Raw genomic sequence first — 20,735 nt, 5'->3', positions numbered from 1 at the left:
ACACCGCCCTGTTCCCTGGCCAACCGTTTAAGGCTTGCTGCAGTACTCCAGCAAAGCTCAGCGCAAACTGGAAGGACAGCAACTCATTTTCCGCTTGCGAACGATACAACTTCATGATTCAATATCGAGTTAACAATTGGAGGACTCGAGGCATCTTGTCACATGTCGTTACCCCAGCTCCCATACACCAGGCCTTGTTATTGCATGGTCTGCTGTTACATATAACCCATTGCTAGCTACTAAGAGTTCCCATCTATAGCTATTCATCTTCCTAGGCTGACCATTATCTACTCCTTTGTCTGTCCAATTGTTCTTCTCTCTGAGCTCTATCTCCACCTAACATTTACTCCTTACTCCCCTCTATCATTTGCATAAAAATTGACCTTTTTACCATCAGTTCTGAGGAACGATCACTAGACCTGAAACATTACTACGATTTCTCACCAGATGCTGCCACACCTGCCGAGCTTTTCCAGCAATTTCTGTTTCTGCCTCTGATTTCCAGCATCCACTGTTCTATTCTCAAGGTTTCTGAGTTTATGTCTATGCAAACCTTGAAATTATTCTCTGTATATCCAAATCCACAATATTATTATGTAGCAAAAGGAATAGTCACCACTGTATACTTCCTGAAAAACAATGCTCTCTGATTTCTGACCCTGAGCCAAAATTGTGTCTAGTCATCTCCCTTTAATTCTACAGACATCAGTTTGCCAATAAGTACATTAGGCCGTAGTTTGTTGCATTTTTAAAGTCTGCGTATACATGGATTGAATTGCTATCATCTTTCCTCTCCTTTGTATTATGATCTTTGTTGAAATAATACATGCATACTCTATTTAGGTCTGCGTGGTATAATATGTGAGTGTTATATTTATGTTAAGTTTCTGCTCCCTTTAAATGCAACTTCAGTGGGAGTATAAACACTACTCCTAATGTAGGCCTTGCTTTCACTGAATATACACCTGCACATGTCATGCATACCACATGCATTAAGCCGATAACACTTCTGCTTGTTCCAGTTACAACTATGAAACTGCACTTACATTTTCAAGCAATTTGACCATGAGCACCTCCCAGTGTTCAAACACATCAAAAGATATGACAACCCCAGCACCTGAGGAAAACTCTTCAGGTAAGCTCCTTCCTAGTAAATACACCCATGGATTGACTTAAATCTCATTGATCGACATTGAATCATTGTTTTCTGACATATCCGATGTTTTGTTTCAGGTTGTGAGAAAGCAGCAGGCTCCTCCATGTGGATGTACATATTTCTCGGAAATCTTTTGCGGGGGATTGGCGAAACGCCGACAGGCCCGCTGGGGATATCGTATCTTGATGATTTTGCCACACAGGAGAATACTTCTTTCTATATAGGTATTGTGAAGTTGATATGAGCAGCTCAATATTGTGAGTTGTTAGAAAGCATTTTGAGAAATCTTTCTTTCTCGTGCTTTAGGAATTTTGTACACGGTTGCCCTGATAGGCCCATTGTTTGGATATTTATTGGGATCGTTGTGTGCGAAGCTGTTTGTAGACATTGGCTTTGTTGACTTAGGTAAGGAACTTTTAAAGATTTTGGTTTCCTTCAAACTGTTGTATTTTGATGTTTGTCAGGTAAAATGATTGTGGTGCATACCTGACCATTACTATATAAGCCTCACATTCCTATGTAGTATCTGCTGTCCATGTATAATGCAAGCCAGGTCACGGGCCATATTGAAGCTGGCTTTAAGAGTAGCTATGAAGGGCAAAGTAATCTGCTTACAAGAGGGATGCTTTAAGGAATGTAGTCAGAAGTCACATGATACCAGGTTATGGTCCCACATGTTTATTTGAAATCACAAGCTTTCAGAGCGTGTCCCTTCAGGCGAAGTGGCTTCACTTTGACGAAGGAGCAGCGCTCCGAAAGCCAATGATTTCAAATGAACCTGTTGGACTGTAATGTGGTGTTTTGTAAGTTCTGACTTTGTCCACCCCAGTCCAACACCAGCACCTCCACATTAAAGAATGTAGTCACTTGAGGGTAAGTAAATGAGAATAAACTTAAGCACTGAGTTCAACAACTTCAGAGCGTGAATATTGACCTCCCTTTTAATTAACCCAGTGCCCAAACCCTAACCCCTGAATCTTGTTTTAGTCTTTGCTTGCTCTCAGCAGATCTGACCTGTTTTTTTTCCTGTTCAAACAACAATTAACACCTATCTTGGATTTCAATCTGTCCCTGACCACCCTTAGGACTCCCTTTGTCTTTCACTCTGGACATACTCAGCATCTATTCCACTAATTCCTCCTCCCCCTTTAACACAATAAGAATGATTATTTTCTAGTCCCCTTCAGTTACAAGGAAGAGTCTTTTGGGGTGAAAAAATAATTTAGTTTTCTCTCTCTACAGATGTTGCCAGACCAGCTGAATTTCTCCAGCAATTTCTCTTTATGCTTCAGGTTTCCAGCAGCTGGGGTGTTTTGCTTTCATTAGTATGTGTTTTGTCAGTTGTTTGTATGCAGTGTACAGTGACTTCAGTAAGCATTGAACGCAGATTATGCATAAGTCTGTGTCAGTATGACAGTACAAATAGTTAAAGTTGTTAATATGTGCCACCTCAGGCAACGGTGTGGAGTTTGTACATTCTCCCTGTATCTGCATGGGTTTCCTCTGGGTGCTCCAGTTCCCTCCCACAATCCAAAGATGTGAAGGTTAAGTGGATTGGCCATGCTAAATTGCCCATATTGTTGAGGGTTGTGTATGTTGGGTTGATTAGTCATGGGAAATGTTGAGTTACAGGAATGGGGTGGGACTAAGTGGAACACTCTTTAGATGGTTGATGTGAAAACAGGCCATTTGGCCCGAGTCCATAAAAGGGCTGCATAGTGGCTCACTGGTTAGCATTGCTGCCTCACAGCATCAGGGACACTGGTTCGATTCCACCCTTTGTGCAAAGTCCACACAGACAGTTGCCATTCTCCCCGTGTCTACATAGGTTTCCTCCCCCAGTCCAAAGATGTGTAGGTTAGGGGGATTGTCTATGCTGAAATTGTCCACAGTTTTCAGGGACCATAGGCTAGGTGGATTATCCATTGTAATTGTGGGGTTATAGGATATGGTGGGGGAGCTGTGTCTGGGAGGGATGCTGTATGGAGGGTCAGTTCAAACATGATGGGCTAAATGGCTTTGGGGATTCTGTGATTCTTTGATATACTTTCAAGTCACGTATCTCAACATATGCCAAAGAGACTGAGGTCAGTGCTATGTGAGTTAACATATAGGGCAACACTTAGACCATATTCAACGGACAGCGCTGTTTGACTGAAGAAACCATGTCACGTGAAATGAATAAAAAGGAGACTGTCCACCTAGAGTTTGCTAGGAGACTGCCTAGGAGAGTTTATATGGATGTGGACAGCATGACCATGAAATAAAGTGATGCTGAAGAGCTGGTGATTTAAGAGGTGGAATGAAACTCTGGTGGGCAGCTGCCTCACAGCACCAGGGATCCAGGCTTGATTCTAGCCTTGGGTGACTGTCTGTCTCTGTGGACAGTCTCACTGTGTCTGTGTGGGCTACCTCCACATGCTCCTGTTTCCTCCCACAGTCCAACCAAATGCAGGTTAGGTGGGTTGGCCATACAAAATTGCCCAAGGTATCTAGGGATGTGCAAGGTAGATGGGTTAGCCATGGGAAATACAAGGTTAAAGGAATGGGGTGGGTCTGGGTAGGATGCTCTTCAGAGGGTCAATATGGACTGGATGAGCTAAATGGCCTGCTTCCAAACTGTGGAGATTCTATATATCAAAAGAAAAATTGGCTGGTCCTCAATACTGTTGTTTACTTCTGAGCATAAATGCAAATATTGAATTTTATTTGTTTCAAGCATGTCAACTAAGTGGCATTAAAGGGACAAGAGAGAAAGAAGGAAATGGGACACTACTGATCTGATCTAATTCTGGTCACAAGGACTGATTCTTAATATCTATTGTCTTTTTTTACACTGATCTTGAATTCTAATCACCAAATAATTTTATTCAAATCTAGTTTGCAAAATTTTTGTGGTGCTCTAAAGTTCAAAACGAAACCCGCTTTTAGAAAGTTTCAGCGTTGATGTCTTGAGTGTATTTTCCCAGACCCCTGTATCTGCATAGTAGACTAGTTAGTAAGGTTAGGTCACATTAGATCTGGGGGAGTTGGCCAATTGGATACAAAATTGGCTTGAAGGTAGAAGACAGAGGTTGGTGGTAGAGGATTGCATTTTGGACTGGAGTCCTGTGACCAGCAGTGTGCCACGGGCATCGATGCTGGGTCCACAACTTTTTGTCATTGATATAAATTATTAGGCTGTGAATGTAGGAGGGATGGTTAATAAGTTTGCAGATGCCACCAGAATAGTTGCTGTAGTGGATAGTGAAGAAGAATATCTCTGAGTATAACACAACCTTGATTAGATGGGGCAATAGACCAAGGTGTGGCTGATGGAGATAAATGTGATGTGTTGCATTTTGGTAAGGCAGGACTTATACAGTTAATTGTAAGGCCCTGGGGAATGTTGTTGAACAAAGAGACTTGGGGGTACAGGTGCACAGTTCCTTGAAAGTGGAGTCGTAAGTAAGCAGAGTGTAAAGAAGGCCTTCATTGGTGAAAACATTGAGTATAGGAGTTGGGATGTCATGTTGTAGCTGTATAGGATGTTGGTGAGGCCACTTCTGGAACACTGTATACTATTCTCGTTGCCCTTCTATAGGAAAGATGCTGTTGAATCTGAAAGAGTGTAGAAAAGGTTTACAAGGACATTGCCAGCACTGCAGGGTTTGAGCTATAGGAAGAGGATGGATAGGTTGAAGTTATTTTCCCTGGAGTGTCAGAGGCTGAGGGGTGACGTTACGCAAGTTTATAAAATCATGAGGGTAAATAGACAAGGTCTTTTTCCTAGGATGGGAGAGGGCATTGGTTTAAGGTGATAGGGGAAATATTTAAAAAGGATGTGAGGGGTGCCTTTTTCATGTAAAGGGTGGTACGTGTATGGAACAAGCTGCCAGAGGAGGTGAGTACAATTACCAATATTTAAAAGACATCTGGATGGAAAAATGAATAGCAATTGTTAGACTATAAGACCATAAGACATAGGAGTGGAAGTAAGGCCATTCGGCCCATCGAGTCCACTCCGCCATTCAATCATGGCTGATGCGCATTTCAGCTCCACTTACCAGCGTTCTCCCCGTAGCCCTTAATTCCTCTAGACAACAAGAATCTATTAATCTCGGCCTTGAAGACATTTAGCGTCCCGGCTTCCACTGCACTCCGTGGCAATGAATTCCACAGGCCCACCACTCTCTGGCTGAAGAAATGTCTCCGCATTTCTGTTCTGAAATGACCCCCTCTAATTCTAAGGCTGTGTCCACGGGTCCTAGTCTCCTCGTCTAACGGAAACAATTTCCTAGCATCCACCTTTTCCAAGCCATGTATTATTTTGTACGTCTCTATTAAGTCTCCCCTTAATCTTCTAAACTCCAACGAATACAATCCCAGTATCCTCAGCCGTTCCTCATATGTTAGACCTGTCATTCCAGGGATCATCCGTGTGAATCTCCGCTGGACACGTTCCAGTGCCAGTATGTTCAGATGGATATGGGCCAAATGCTGGCAAATGGGACTAGATTAATTTAGGATATCTGATCAGCATGGACGAGTTGGAGCAAAGGGTCTGTTTTCAAGTTGAATGATTGTATGACTCTACATACTGTGTACAGACACTTGATGCTTTGATACACTGACTGTAGTGCAATAGTGAATAATGTGGCATTCTGACTGTACATAAATGTACATGCATTACACTACTGTTCCTCACTTGAACAATAGAACAATGTAACAGTACATCCAGAATAACATGCCCTTGAATATCTGTTTTCCAGAGAGAGTTACAATCACGTCAAAGGATGCAAGATGGGTTGGTGCCTGGTGGCTTGGGTTTCTCATTGCTGGTGCATTTTCGCTTCTTTTTTCCATACCATTCTGGTTCTTTCCCAAGTCTCTAACCAAGGAGACAAGGAAAAAGGAACTTGGCAAAGCCTCTGAAAAGATAGGTGTCCTGAAACCGGATCAAAGTGAACCTGCAAGGAACAACCCCAAACCAAAAATCTCTGAAGTGGACCAAGGCGAGTCTCAAATCTTCTACTAATTTTCACTACCATATCTATCATTTGTTTCATTCGATAGGCTATTTGTGGGATCTTTTCATTATGATGTATGATTTCCTGTTAATCAAATATATATTTACAAAATTTTATGATTTTCAAACATCTATCGACAATTAAGTATCTTACATGTCAAGCCAATTGTCAGTGTCCATGTTGCTTTATCCCATAAACAACAATTAGATAAATGACCAGATCATTTCTTTATAGCATTGGTTGAGGTAGATATGTCAGCCAAGATAACTGAAGAACTCAACTGCATTTCAGTACAAGTCTAGTGGGGCTTTGGTTTAACATGACACCCAAAAGGAAGTGCCTCTGTCCAGTTCACTCACTGGAAACTGCGTGAGACTAACAGTTTTAGTTAATTGCTCCCGTGTCTTGGGGTGGGGTTTGATTCACAAGCATCTAACACTGAGGTGAGGCTGAGACAAAAATACCAGCAGTGACAGGAGGAGGCCTCGAAGTCACCATTAACAAACAGGTTACCAACTATTTAGCCCTAAGTGGCCTGGCTCTAATGTGCTGATTTCATGCTGTAAATGCCATTCTTCATGTGGAGTCAGGTTCAAGGAAAGCAGTAACTATTTGGCCTCAGTCAGCAACCTCTACATGCAACTTGTTTTATCACCAACTTCTAACTGCATGTCATTTTAAATAATTGTAATTTGCTGCCAGAGGAGAGCATGCTACTAAGTGGTTGCAACCCTGTGTGGGGTTGCAAAGTCATGAAGAAGCTAGGATGTTTTAAAGTGAGCCTGCATTATATAAAGCAAGCCTGCCCATGGATCCATATCCTGCTATATCCTCTGATAATCCTCCTCCATATCTGCAAATCCACCTTTTTTTTTGTATCGTCCACAAACTTACTAATTAGACCAGCTATGTTTTCCTCCAAGTCACTTATGTAGATCACGAACAGTAAGCGGTCCCAGCACTGATCCCGTTGGAACCCTCCATAGAAAACTTCCAGTGGAGGTGAATGTTATAATCCTGCCATGCCACCTGATTTTTAAACCTCACCCACTCTTGGAAGCCTACTTTAAGATGGGGCGTTCTATGAGCTGTGGTGGGGAGATGGGTCAAGATTAAAATTCTGGTCCTGCTCTGTGTTGCAAGCTCTCCTTAACTTGGTAGTTTCTATAAAGTGGACCCCCAGGAGAACCTTCATCTCGCTTGCAGAACTGATGTCTCACCAGCATGGCATCTGCAGTTTTTTTTTTGTCTCTAATTATTTTGTCCCTATCAGCTGGATCTCCGTGTCATGGCAAAGGTTTAACCATTCAAAGAATGAGGAAGAGGCATTTTTTAGCCTCAGTTTTTAACCTCTTATTGAAATGTATTCTTTGTTCAGAAATGTCTATTTAGAGAATTAATAGTTCATTTGGAAATGTCGTAGAAACTCACAGCAGATCAATTGACATTCAAAAAGAGTAAAACACATTAATGTCATTTCCAGTCTGAAACTCCTCGATCAGAGCTGATTAAGGATTACCTACCTTAACGCATCAGTGGATTACCTTCATGGGTGATGAATGTCCTGTTGCAAGTTTCCAGGATTTCATACTTTTCTTCTTTTTTTACTGGGGTTGGGGAGGAGGGTGGGGGACAAGGGAGGGGAGAAGAAGGGGGTTAAAATGACCATTGGGTAAGGACAGTCAAAGTGAGATAGCAAATCGTATCCAATTTTTCTGACATTGTTGACAAGATTCCCAAGGCCACTACTTGTGAAACTTTGTAATTATATTTTCAGACGGATTTTGCTCTGCTGACATTGCTAAGCAATGTTTCGAAGAAAGGAGCTAAAGTTTTAGAGTGGTGATTCAGAAAGCTTTCCTTGATGTGACCCCGTTTTAATGCCTTAGACCTTTTGTGCGACCCTTGCCTGAGAAAGTTTGGTGTACAGGAGTTGTTGAGCAGAGCGGGAAGCGATTTCAGTCATTGAGCAGGCAGAAGTGTTCATTATTTGGGATTTGGCAGTGTTGGGGGTGTCTGGGAGTAGAATGCTTTAACTGTTGATCAGTGAGAGAGGGAGCAACAGGTTCCATTATTGACTAATAGTGCGGCTTTAGTTTTTGTCTATAAAAGGTGGCTCAGTTTGTTTAAAGCTAGTTGATGATCAAAGAGGCAGATGGGAACTTTGTCATTGTTTTCAAGTGTGGACGGATCATAAAAGGGAGGAAGCCATTATTTGGTTGCTTTGGGTTAAATAGTACCCCATCTAGAATATTCACCAGGATGATATTTGGCGTAAAATGAAGGGAGTTAGCTAAACCTGCCTGGTATTCTTCTGAGTTGAGAAGTTTAAGAGGTGATTTAATAGAGCAGCTTCAACTTAGCTAAAGGATTCACAGGGTAGATAGAAAAACAACATTCAAATTCGATCATTTTGATGTTTTTTGTTCTTTTTTATTCATTCCTGGGATGAGGGGGTCTCTAGCTAGGGCAGCATTTATTGTCCAACCCTAGTTCCCAGGAGGGCAGTGAAGAGTCGACCACATTGGCTGTGGGGCTGGAGTCACATGCAGGCCAGACCAGGTAAGGATGACATTTTCCTTCCCTGAAGGGCATTGGTAAACCAGATAGGCTTTTTTTCTGACAGTCGACAATGGATTCATGGTCATCCTTGGACTCTTAATTCCAGTTGAGGGCAGATGGTGGAATTCAAAATCAATTTATAGAGTACATAATGTACAGCATCTCTATGACTCTATAAATTGATTTTGAATTCCGCCATCTGCCCTGGTGCAATTTGAGTACAGGTCAGCAGAACATGAACTGGGAGGCTGGATAAACAGTCCAGCAAAATACCACTACACCATCGCCTCCCTTCCGTGTGAAGTCAGTGGACCACTTTTTAATCCAAGGGATAGTGGAAATGTGGACCTCCCACTCTGTCAAGACACTCAATGGTGGGTTGATGGGAATGTTTTTGAGACGGAGGTGGATTTATTTTTGTTGGTCAGGTATGTGACAGGTCAGCTGTGTTCTGATTGAATTCTGGAACAATCCGTGGGGCTTAGAGGTATAGTTGTGACTATGACTTCTCAGGAAGCACGGGAAAACGTTGCCAAAACTCCACAACAATGAGCTGCAATATAATTAAATTAGATTTCAAAAGTGCCAATGCTTGATTTAATGTGTTCTGTGCTGACAGAGAATACATTCACTGGTTGATCTAAAATAACACTGGCAATTTTTGTGTTGCTTTTCCAGGCTTCTTGTCATCGTTGAAAGCACTCTTTTCAAATAGCATCTTTGTCCTGTACTTGGTGTCGATGGTCTTACATATGAATGCTCTAATTGGCATGTTGACGTTTAAACCCAAGTTTATTGAGCAGCAATATGGACAGTCCGCATCCAGATCCAACTTCCTCATTGGTTTGTACTTCTGTTGCCTGCATATCTAAGCCAAACAATATCCTGTTATTGCATTCCTTTTATTGTCCATGATTTCTTTGAGACAAGAGCTAAACCGGATGGCAGGAGACGTTTGTCCGAACAGTGATGATGGAATGAATGGTCATCTTCTGGTTTCGAATGTTGTGCATGAGTTTTGGGGATTGAAACTTGTTCCAGCTTTTCTTTCTCTCACTGTAAGAAGGTGACTGGTTTCTTTATATTTTTTTCCCTTTTCTCAAGGACACAGTCTGCATGGCACAAGTTGTTCAAGTTAACCTCAGAAATGCATTGGGCTGTTATTGCGTGACACGGATTTTTAGGGACAAAGTTTTGTGTTTTTGCAAGTCGAATGACTTAGGAGCACTTTTTTTTTAAAAAAAATTGCGGATGGAACCTGATTCAAGGAAGTTTGTGCCTGTTCCCATTTTCAGCATTCTTCACTGGTGTGGGATATGGTTAAGGGAATCCTCCAATGTGCAGCATTCCTGGTTCAGTTATGGGGTGGACAGTTTGAATGTTTGCCCTCTTTTTTTTTTCACTCGTCCCACACACAAAAAAAATAAATTTAGTGCAGTTGAAGGTAAGTAAACATGGTTCCACGCACTCGGAGCATGCTAAGCCTGATACATGACCAAGATAAAGCAAAGGGTACTAACCACTCTAGCGCTGAGCTGGGCAACAGTGAATATTAAAATAGCCCATCCTTCTGAACATAAATGCACATTTTCAAAAAGCACTTCACCTTATTGGCATGTAGCAATCTTGGGGAAAATGCATCTTTACATGGGATCCTGGAGTTTGTCCTTAATTTATGAATAGTTGTAAAGCTATTTTATTTTAGTGCTCCTCTGCATCCATTTATAGTCCTATACAGAGCTATAACATCACAGGAATTCACCGGCAAGTTCAAACGCTAAATGGTAGCACCATGGTTAGACACTAGGTGACAGTGAAGTCACACCTATGTGAGAAATTGTGCATAGCCTCAATCACACACAGAAATGTTAAAAGAGCCATTGAAAAATTGTGGGCAAAACATGTGTATTGAAAAATAAGAGAGCTGGCTGAGCAAGATGTGAGCAATATCGGGACCGGCAACTGGGACATTTAGTTTAGCCTTGATGGATTTATACCATCTCCTCCGTCTCTCTCTCATTCTCTCTCTGTCTCTCTCTCTCTTCTCCCCCGCCCCTCGTTCTCTCTTCCCATAGCCCAATAAGAATCTGAGAGAGCCAGGGCTGCACAGTTTGAGGAGCACATGGGCTGGAATATTAACTGGAGGACAGGGAGGGAGGAAGTGCAGAATGCAGAAACGTGTTGGGGGGGGGGGGCGGATACTGATCCGGATTTGAAAGCAGGATTCCGGTTGATACGGTATAGCAATGAATTCCGTCGTGAAACAAGGCAGAGAAAAGAAATGGCTTTCACAACAAGCCATGAGTGATGTCTTGTATGAAACAGCAAAGGGGTGTTTAGTGAACTGTGGAAAGACAAAGGAGTGAAAAGTGAGCTAAAATGTTGAAAAAGGTACAAATAAATTAGAGACAGAGTAGCAATGAGACATGCGAAGATAGAAGGATTCTGTAATAAAGTCAGACAGAAAACCTTCAAAAATATACACTGTTCTTTGAATTTGTTCCAAAGCTAAATTTCCTCTGAAACTGTGGGATGCTACAGACAATGAAACCTCTTTTCTGCTCATGCTGGTTGTTCATCGCTTCAATCCATCTACTGAATCCACTTATCTCCATATTCCACTTAAAATCAAAACACTGTGAAGATGGAAATCTAAAATCAGGGCAGAAATGTTAGCATGAGAGGTGACTTATTGAAATGGCAATGTGCTAAGTGAAGAAATTCCTTCTATGTCAGTCCTAAATGGAGTCACACAACATGGAAACAGACCTTTGTCCCAACTTGTCCATGCAGATCAGGTTTCCAATCTCACTTGCCTGCCTTTGGCCCATAACCTTTTAAACCTTTCCATCCATTACCTATCATAATGTCTTTTAAATGTAATTGTAATCACCTCGACCACTTCCTTGGTAACTCGTTCCAAACATGCAACATGCTCTGTGTGGAAAAAGTTATCCCTCAAGACTCTTTTAAATTTATCTCCTCTGACCTTAAACCTATGCCCTCTGGACTACCCTAGGGAAAAGACCTTGGCGACTCATCTTATCCATGCCCCTCATGGTTTTATAAATCTCTGCAAATGGACGGCTTGTTGCATTTTAGTGTAAGATTGTATATTTTCCTCATTCAATCTGAAATGAGTTGGTGATTCACTCTCTTTACTCCTCCAGGTCTCATAAATATCCCTGCAGTGTGTGTTGGATTTTTCTTGGGAGGATATGTGATGAAAAGGTTGAAATTGAATATAGTTCAAGCAGCGAAATTAACCTTTGGATGTAGCACCCTGGGTTGGTTAATAACACACTCCTTTTTTGCAATGGCTTGCGAGAACTCTCGAGTAGCTGGTTTAACTGTCTCCTATCAGGGGTAAGTATCTATTTTTCTGGATGTTATTAATCATTCAGAATCCCTTTGCGTGTCACATTTTTAAAAAAGAATATGTTGGCAGAGGAATCTATTCACTGTTTTGTGATGTTATGCATTGCCTGTGTGTGTTGGTGATTCTTCAGTCATTTTGAATCCCTGTTGTGGACAGGACCCCTAAATAATCGCTTGTTAACTTGTATCTCAACCTTTTCCAGGATGTCAGTTACTGCAATAACCAAATGAATTCCATCAGTGTTTGAGAATCAGAGTCATTCAGAACAGAAAAAGACACTTCGGTCCAACCAGTTCATGCCGAACATAATCCAACTTAAATAGTCCCACCTGCCTGCTCCTGAGACATATCCCTCCAAACGTTTCCTATTCATGTACTTATCTAAGTTTCTTTTAAACATTGTAATTGTGCCCACATCCACCACCTCCTCTGCCAGTTAATTCCACATGCCAACCACATTTTTGTGTAAAATAAAAAAAATGCCCATTCACGTTTTTCTTAAATCTCTCTTCTCACCTTATAAATGTGTCTTCTAGTCTTGAACTCCCCCATCCTAGGAAAAGGTGCATGCTATTAACCTGCCATTAAGCCTATCTAAACCATAAACTTCTGTAAGATCTGCTCTCCAACCTCTTATGCTCCAGTGGAAAAAGACACAGTCTATCCAGCCTTTTTTTTAATAACTCAAACCTTCCATACCTGGCAACATCCTGGTAAATCTCTTCTGAACCCTCTCCAGCTTAATAATGTCTCTCCTATAAATGGGCAACCAGACTTGACACAGACTTGTATCTTCCCTTTCTTTTCTCCCAGCCCTTCTTGCATGTGCTCAGTGGCACTGAGCTTGCAATAGGCACAGGAAGTGTGCTTGCTGCTCCTCCTTGAGTAGAAGGCTTTAGAGCAGGGCCCTCGTGGGTCTGGAGGCTCTGCAAAGATCCCAAAGGTGGCTTAAAGCGAGGGGAAAAACCCTGAAACCCAAACAATTGTTATCAATAATGATATTCTTGGTCTTGAGGCCTTCAGGATATCTTGCTTTCTAACACTAGCAGCTTCACCGTTGCTTTTGTCTTATGTTTCTCCAGTGGCTCAGTGGTTAGCACTGCTGTCTCACAGCGCCAGGGACCCGGGTTTGATTCCAGCCTCGGGCGATTGTCTGCGTGGAGTTTGCACATTCTCCCAGTGTCTGTGTGGGTTTCCTCTGGGTGCTCCGGTTTCCTCCCACAATCCAAAGATAAGCAGGTCAGGTGGACAAGCCATGCTAAATTGCCCACAGTTTCCAGGGATGCGTAGGTTAGGTGCCTTAGCCCGGGGTAAATGTGGAGTAAAGGGGAATGGGTTTGGGTGGGATACTGTTCGGAGAGTTGGTGTGGACTTGTTGGGCCGAAGAACCAGTTTCCACTGTAGAGATTACGTGATCCTGTAAGACCTCAGGCTACAGAAATAATCCGGGTCAGGAAAATTGCATGTATCAGTCCCGTGTGTCAGTCAGCTCAAAGACAAAAATCTATCCTATGTCCCTGTGAACACCCTGATTATTTATGTGTCTGTTTCATCTGTGTCTCTGCTCGTATAGCCTTCATTATTTGATGCATGTTGCCTCCTGTTTAAGATGGTTAGGAAACAAGGCCTTGGATTTTCTGCTGGCCAGGTAGTTATTATTCCAGTGTAGATGGGAGTAGTGCAGGGTGACCCTGTGGAATTCGTAATAGAAGACATTCCGAAGGACCTGCCCAGCAAATTGACTTTCCCACTGGGCAATTCCCCAGCACCTGGATGTTTCCGATTTTGAATAGAAGGTTCGACAAATTCAGTAATTCAGGAAAATGTTGGCCTATTAAATGCTTCGTGTAACTCCTGAGTAACTACTGGATAGATCCCATGTGTATGTATATCTCACGAACTCCCCAACTGTGCACAACCTCCCCAGGGACCCAATCCTTCTGCCAGACCCAAACCCCAAACGCAACCTCCCCACTGCCCGTCCTTACCTGGCACCTACCAATCTGGTACAGTACCCTGTCAAAGCCCTCACATCACACCCTCGTGTACTTATGCTGCTAAAGTGGCTGCCTGGATTTCTAACTTAGAGCAGCTGACTGCTGTGAAATAAGGGGGTGTGATTTACATTCCCCTGATAGCTCAATACGACAAAAGATCTGTCAGAATAAAGTCCAGCCATGTATTTCTGAGGGAGCCTCGAGTGGAATTTCCTCTCATTTTTTTTTAAAAAAAAGGCCAAGACAGTATGCTGCATAAGATTGCTTAACTAATCCAGGATGACTCTCACTACAACCTTGTGAAAGTTTGAGGGTCTTTGATTGAAAATGAGGAGAAGCTATTTCGAACTCATCTGTAATTACTGGACAACATGGTGGCTCAGTGGTTAGCACGCTGGTTCACAGCACCAGGCACCCAGGTTTGATTCCAACCTCGGGCGACTCTCTGTTGTGGAGTTTGGACGTAGATTTCACCCCACAGTCCAAGGATGTGCAGCTTAGGTGGATTGGCCATGCTAAATTGCCCATAGTACTCAGCAATGTGCAGGCTAGGTGGGTTAGCCATGGGAAATTTAAATGGGTTGGGCTAAAATGGGATGCTGTCCTGGAGAGTGGGTGTGGACTCGATGGGCCAAAAGGCCAGCTTCCACAATGTGTGAATTCTATGATTGGGGGAACACCTAGAAGAGATCTTAAATACAGCAATTCGTTCTAATCTGCGATGCATTTGCTGAAAGGGTGCAGGAAGTGACTTTAATGGGAACTTCCAAAAGGTAATTAGAAAAATACTTTGAAGGGAAACAGTTTGTAAGGTTATAGGGGGAAAAGCAGCGGTGAGGAGGCATGACACTGGTACAATAGGCCTAATAAGTACCACCTCTGCTGTGTGTGATTCCATGAACTTGGTTTTCTTTGGTTTCTCAGCACTTCACAGGTCTCCTTTGGGGGAAGTGCTCTGAACCATGACTGTAATACTGGCTGCTTCTGCTCCCTGAAACAGTGGGAGCCCATTTGTGCTGGAGATGGTGTCACATATGTTTCACCCTGCCTCGCTGGTTGCACAACGTCTACTGGAACAGGGAAGAATACGGTAAGAGCCTTTGATTTCCTCACTGCAGTTAGAAAACAGAAACGGGCCATGTGGGCAAATCAATTGTATCATCATTTACACCCAAACACTGCCAACCCACTCTGACAACACCTCTTTGCTATTTTCCCTGGCATGTGCTGGCTTTCAACTGCTTGTACATTCTCAGCTTCAATGTTGACAGTTTCTGCCTCATTAAATTGAAGAGCTTCCCAAATCTCTTTGTAAAGAAATCCCTTTCTCCGTCTGTTTCAATCCTTTGTCCCCCTACTCTTGGCCCGATGGCAATTGAAAGCAGTCTGCTTCAGTTCACCCTGCCCCACTCTCTTTTCACCTGCGTTGGTTTAACCATAATATTTCCGGTCAGTTCAGAGGGAGTCACGCACTGATACCTCGAGTTGTACGCTGACAGCAGAATGAAGACTAACGTTGCAGTAAGCGATTGTAATGTACAATGATTTGGAGTTCAGTTTCCAGCGTCCAAATTTCAGAACTAGCGCTTGAAGCTCCACTTTGTTTTCACAAAGAGCGACCGAAATATTAGTGAATCTGCAAATTGCATTGTGTCCAGTTTTTATGATTTGGGTACGTTCTAATTCTTAGAGATAGGCAGGGATTACACTGCGTTGGTTATATGCCTATGCAAGTTTTATCTATGCAAGCTTTAAACATCTACTTTCAAATTGCTAGCTGTTTTGTGTCCTTTTCAGTAACCGTACCCAGGCTATTCACACACAGTGAACATACGATAGAAGTAAACCATTCGGCCTCTCTCAGAGGCACTCCCATCTCTCATTCTTCTGGGTAATGCTGACTGTCTATCTCAGGGTCCTTGATTCTCACTGTTGTCAGACTCCACTCTTGTCAGGGACACCTCTTGAAGCAATGGATAACTGAACACTACAGCAGCGGTACCAATGGATCATATGATATGGGAGCAGAAAAATTAGGCTATTCAGCCCATTGGGTCTACACCGCCATTCAATCAGGGTGTTCTTAATCCCTTTCTCCAGCCTTCTCCCTGTAGTCTTTGATACCAATCAATCAAGAAACTATCTGTTTCTTTCTTAAAGACATTTCATGAGTTGGCCTCCACAGCCCTCTGCAGCAATGAGTTCCACAGATTGATTATCCTCTAGTTAAAGAAATTCCTCCTCATTTCAGTTCTAAAGGATCATCCCTTCACTCTGAGAATGTGCCCTGGTGTCATAGTCTGTCTTACTAGTGGAAGCATCTTTTCCACATCCATGCTATCCAGGCCTCGTGGTATTCTGCAAGTTGTAATCAAATCCCAGCCTCCCAAAATTCTTCTAAACTCCTTTGAGAACAGAGCCAGAGTCCTCAACGACTCCTCATAAGACATGCCTTTCATCCCTGCAGTCATTCTTGTCAACCTCCATTGGAACCCCTCCAGTGCCTGCACATCCTTCCTTGGATATGGAGCCCAAAACTGCTCACAATTTTCTAAATGCAGTCTGACCAAAGCCTTACACAGCCTCAGTAGTACAGAGAAGATGATATGACTGCTGGTTCTAGAATTTCTAAAGGAATGATGGGAACTATGACCTTTTTTTATATATATCTTGTCCAAAATGGTAAGAAATCAAAGTGTACAGGCTGCTCTTCAAGATGATAAGTTCAAAACAAATTTTCAGAGACAAGGAGCCCAGGTTCAACTTGTCAAAACTGGGCACAGGACAGTTAAAAATGATGGGCGTTAGCTATGCCCTCGCCATACTCTTGCCCCCAATTCCACCTTGTCTTGCCAGTCCTGCTACCTTCATATTGTTAGTGCCCTTTGGTACAAAAAATCCACAAGTAGGTATCAAGGTCAAATTCTTAAATATGTAGATTTTGTTTGACAATGTTATTATAATTTGAACAACAATTTTCAAGTTGAAGCCAGAGAGGGAATAAGTGGTAGTCCAGGGCAGAGCTCAGTCCCAACAAGTAAATTGATAAACATATTTTCTGATGACAATATGCAAATACATCTGGTACTTCCTGTATAAGTGCTTCAGGAACCTGGAGCAACCTTTAGATGAGTCCAGAGACAGTATATTCCTGTTAGGATGAAAAGAAAGGCTTATAAAATCACGAGGGGCATGGATAGGATAAATAAACAAAGTCTTCTCCCTGGGTTGGTGGAGTCCAGAACTGGAGCATAGGTTTAGGGTGAGAGGGGAAAGAGAGAAAAGGGTAGGGAAAGCTTGATGACTAGAGAAATTCAGACTTTGGTCAAGAAAAAGAAGGAAGCATATGTCAGGAATAAACAGGAGAGACTGAGTGAATACTTAGAGTATAAAGGCAGTAGGAGTTTACTTAAGAGGAAAATCAAGAGGACAAAAGGGACGTGAGATAATTTAGCAAATAGGAGAATCCAAAGGGTTTTTACATATACATTAAGGACAAACGGGTAACTAGGGAGAGAATAGGGCCCCACAAAGATCAGCAAGGCGGCCTTTGTATGGTGCTGCAGGAGATGGGGAAGATACTAAATGAGTAATTTGCATCAGTGTTTACTGTGGAGAAGGACGTGGAAGATATAGAATGTAGGGAAATAGATGGTGACATCTTGAAAATGTCCATATTACAGAGGAGGATGTACTGGATGTTTTGAAATCCATAAAAGTGGATAAATTCCCCCAAGACCTGATCAGGTGTACCCTAGAACTCTGTGGGAAGCTAGGGAAGTCATTGCTGGACTCCTTGCTGAGATATTTATATCATAGATAGTCAACAGGTCAGGTGCCAGAAGACTGGAGATTGGCTAACATGGTGCCACTATTTAAGAAAGCTGGTTTAAAAAAAAGCCAAGGAACTATAGACCAGTGAGCCTGACCTCGGTGGTAGCCAAGTTGTTGGAGGGAATCCTGAGGGACAGGATGTACATGTATTTGGAAAGGCAAGGACTGATTAGGGATAGTCAACATGGCTTTGTGTGTGGGAAATCATGTCTCACAAACTTGATTGAGATTTTTGAAGAAGTAACAAAGAGGATTGATGAGGGCAGAGCAGTAGATGTGATCTATGTGGACTTCAATAAGGTGTTCGACAAGGTTCCTCATGGGAAACGGGTTAGCAAGGTTAGATCTCATGGAATGGTGGGGGAATTAGTCATTTGGATACAGAACTGGCTCAAAGGTAGAAGACAGAGGATGGTGGTGGAGAGTTGCTTTTCAAACTGGAGGCCTGTGACCACTGGTGTGTGACAAGGATCGGTGCTGGGTCCACTACTTTTCGTCATTTATATAAATGATTTGGATATGAACATAGGAGATATAGTTAGTAAGTTTGCAGATGACACCAAAATTGAAGGTTTAGTGGACAGCGAAGAAGGTTACCTCAGATTACAACGGGACTTTGATCAGACAGGCCAATGGGCTGAGGAGTGGCAGATGGAGTTTAATTCAGATAAATGTGGCGTGCTGCATTTTGGAAAGGCAAATCTTAACAGGACTTTGGAAAGGACTTATCAGAGCAGGATAGGAGGTTGAGGGGTGAAATTATGGAGGCTTATAAAATCATGAGGGGCATGGATAGGATAAATAAACAAAGTCATCTCCCTGGGTTGGTGGAGTCCAGAACTGGAGCATAAGTTTAGGGTGAGAGGGCATAGAGAGAAAAGGGATCTAAGGGGCAACTTTTTCACGCAGAGGGTGGTGTGTGTATTGGACGAGTTGTCTGAGGAAATGGTGGAATCTGGTACAATTGCAGCATTTAAAAGACATCTGAATGGGTATATGAATAGGAAACGTTCAGAAGGATATGGGCCAAGTGCTGGCAAATGGGACTAGATTGGATTGGGATATCTGGTCAGCATGGACGAGTTGGACCAAAGGGTCTGTTTCCGTGCTGTACATCTCTATGACTCACAGCTATACCTCACAGGGCAAAAATAACACTTTGGAATGAGAAAACATATGGATATGAATGTGTGAAGAAGATAGGTTAGTTTTTAATGAACTCTTAGATCAAAGATTGTTATTTCTATAATTACCAGGCACAGCAGCATTTGGAATTAAAGCATAAGAAATGTTATTACTTTGGACTCGGAGCCTGAAGACAATTTTGACTCTGCTTTCTTCTTGACCGGTCTGTTTTAAACTCACTGCTCTGAGCAATATCTGTGGGTATCTGTTAATTTTTTAAAAATTAATTTGTGGGATTTAGACATTGCTAGCTGAGCCAGTGTTTACTGCCCGTCCCTAGTTGCCCCTTGAGAAGGTGGTGGTGAGCTGCCTCCTTGAACTGCTGCAGTCCACCTGTTGTGGCTTGACCCACAATGCCCTTAGGGAGAGATTTCCAAGATTTTGACCCAGCGATAGTGAAGAAATGATGATATATTTCCATGTCGGGGTGATGAGTGACTTGGAGGGGAAGTGGAAGGCGGTGGTGTTACTACGTATCTGCTGCCCTTGTCCTTCGAGATGGAAGTGCTCGTGGGTTTGGTAAGTACTGTCTGAGGATCTTTGGAGAGTTCACCAATTTGCAAAGTGTTGCATTGTACAAAGCTAAACTGACCTTAATTCATGGTACCTGATGAATACTAGGGGAGAACAGAAAATATTTCCACACTTTCCATGGATCCCGACATGTTTTTTTTTAAAACGATTTTGCTTTAAACTCCTAAAACATTTACAATATGGCTGATAGAAACACTTTAATCACCTTGTGAATCCAGACTGACTCAATGGGGCTTTGCCCCGTGATTCTTTTTTTCCGCCCGTGCAGGTTTTCCACAACTGCAGCTGCATTTCTCCATTGACTGCTGGCAATTCCTCCGGCCACCTGGGGCAGTGTGCAAGGAAAGATGATTGTGAAAAATCTTTCCACTACTTCATGGCAGTCACTGTGCTCACGTCGTTAATTTTTTGCTTCGGAGCAGTTCCCGGTTTCATGATATTACTCAGGTAAAAGTTTTCTGACTTGAATGTCTCTAGTTTCAGGTAGGCAGCCAACTATTCTGTCAAACCAATGCTAACCAGTTGCAATCACAACTGGTTAATTACAATTACAAAGGCTGTTTGTGATGTGTTAAAAGTCCTACTTATTCCAAGCAAATCAAAAGTTTTTTCACACCATTTTACAAAGAAGTGATCACCTTCATTCGACAGAGTACTGCATATGCTGGAATTGGAATCATAACCAAGACTATCAACAGGTCAGGAAGCATTTGTGCAGAGAAAAGGACAAAAATAAGGCTAATTTCCAATGTGGAGTTTACAGGTCTGTGTAGGTTTTCTCCGGGTGCTCCAGCTTCCTGCCACAGTCCAAAGATGTGCAGATTAGGTGGATTGGTGACGCCACATTGCCCATAGTGTCCAGGGATGTGTAGGTTAGGTGGGTTATCCACAGGGTTACATGGATAGGGTAGGGAGATGGGTCTGGGTGGGATGGTCTTCAGAGGATCAATGTGGACTTGTTGGGATAAAAGGCCTGTTTCCACACTTAGAGAATCTATGATGGATGACCATTCATTGGCAAGTTTGATTTATCATTGAACTGTGAAGTTCAATATCCCCCCCATCTCTTTGCCGTGCCT

The 20,735-nt window shown here is 42.6% G+C and overlaps 1 protein-coding gene across 2 annotated transcripts in view; it reads left to right on the top strand.

The window, feature by feature from the left end:
* LOC122561600 (solute carrier organic anion transporter family member 1C1-like) overlaps positions 1–20,735 on the top strand; it is a 47,531-nt gene that overhangs the window by 7,948 nt on the left and 18,848 nt on the right. For both annotated transcript variants that reach the window (XM_043713452.1, XM_043713453.1), the window contains exons 5-12: positions 1,023–1,135; positions 1,234–1,380; positions 1,463–1,561; positions 5,908–6,150; positions 9,406–9,570; positions 11,898–12,093; positions 15,028–15,193; positions 19,925–20,103. In XM_043713452.1, the coding sequence (XP_043569387.1) occupies positions 1,023–1,135; positions 1,234–1,380; positions 1,463–1,561; positions 5,908–6,150; positions 9,406–9,570; positions 11,898–12,093; positions 15,028–15,193; positions 19,925–20,103 (1,308 nt within the window). The remainder of the gene's footprint in view (positions 1–1,022; positions 1,136–1,233; positions 1,381–1,462; positions 1,562–5,907; positions 6,151–9,405; positions 9,571–11,897; positions 12,094–15,027; positions 15,194–19,924; positions 20,104–20,735) is intronic.

This window comes from Chiloscyllium plagiosum, chromosome 23 (genome assembly GCF_004010195.1).
Source record: "Chiloscyllium plagiosum isolate BGI_BamShark_2017 chromosome 23, ASM401019v2, whole genome shotgun sequence".
NCBI lineage: Eukaryota > Metazoa > Chordata > Chondrichthyes > Orectolobiformes > Hemiscylliidae > Chiloscyllium > Chiloscyllium plagiosum.
Note: the sequence above shows the minus strand (reverse complement) of the source record. Positions and strands in the feature narration are given on the sequence as shown.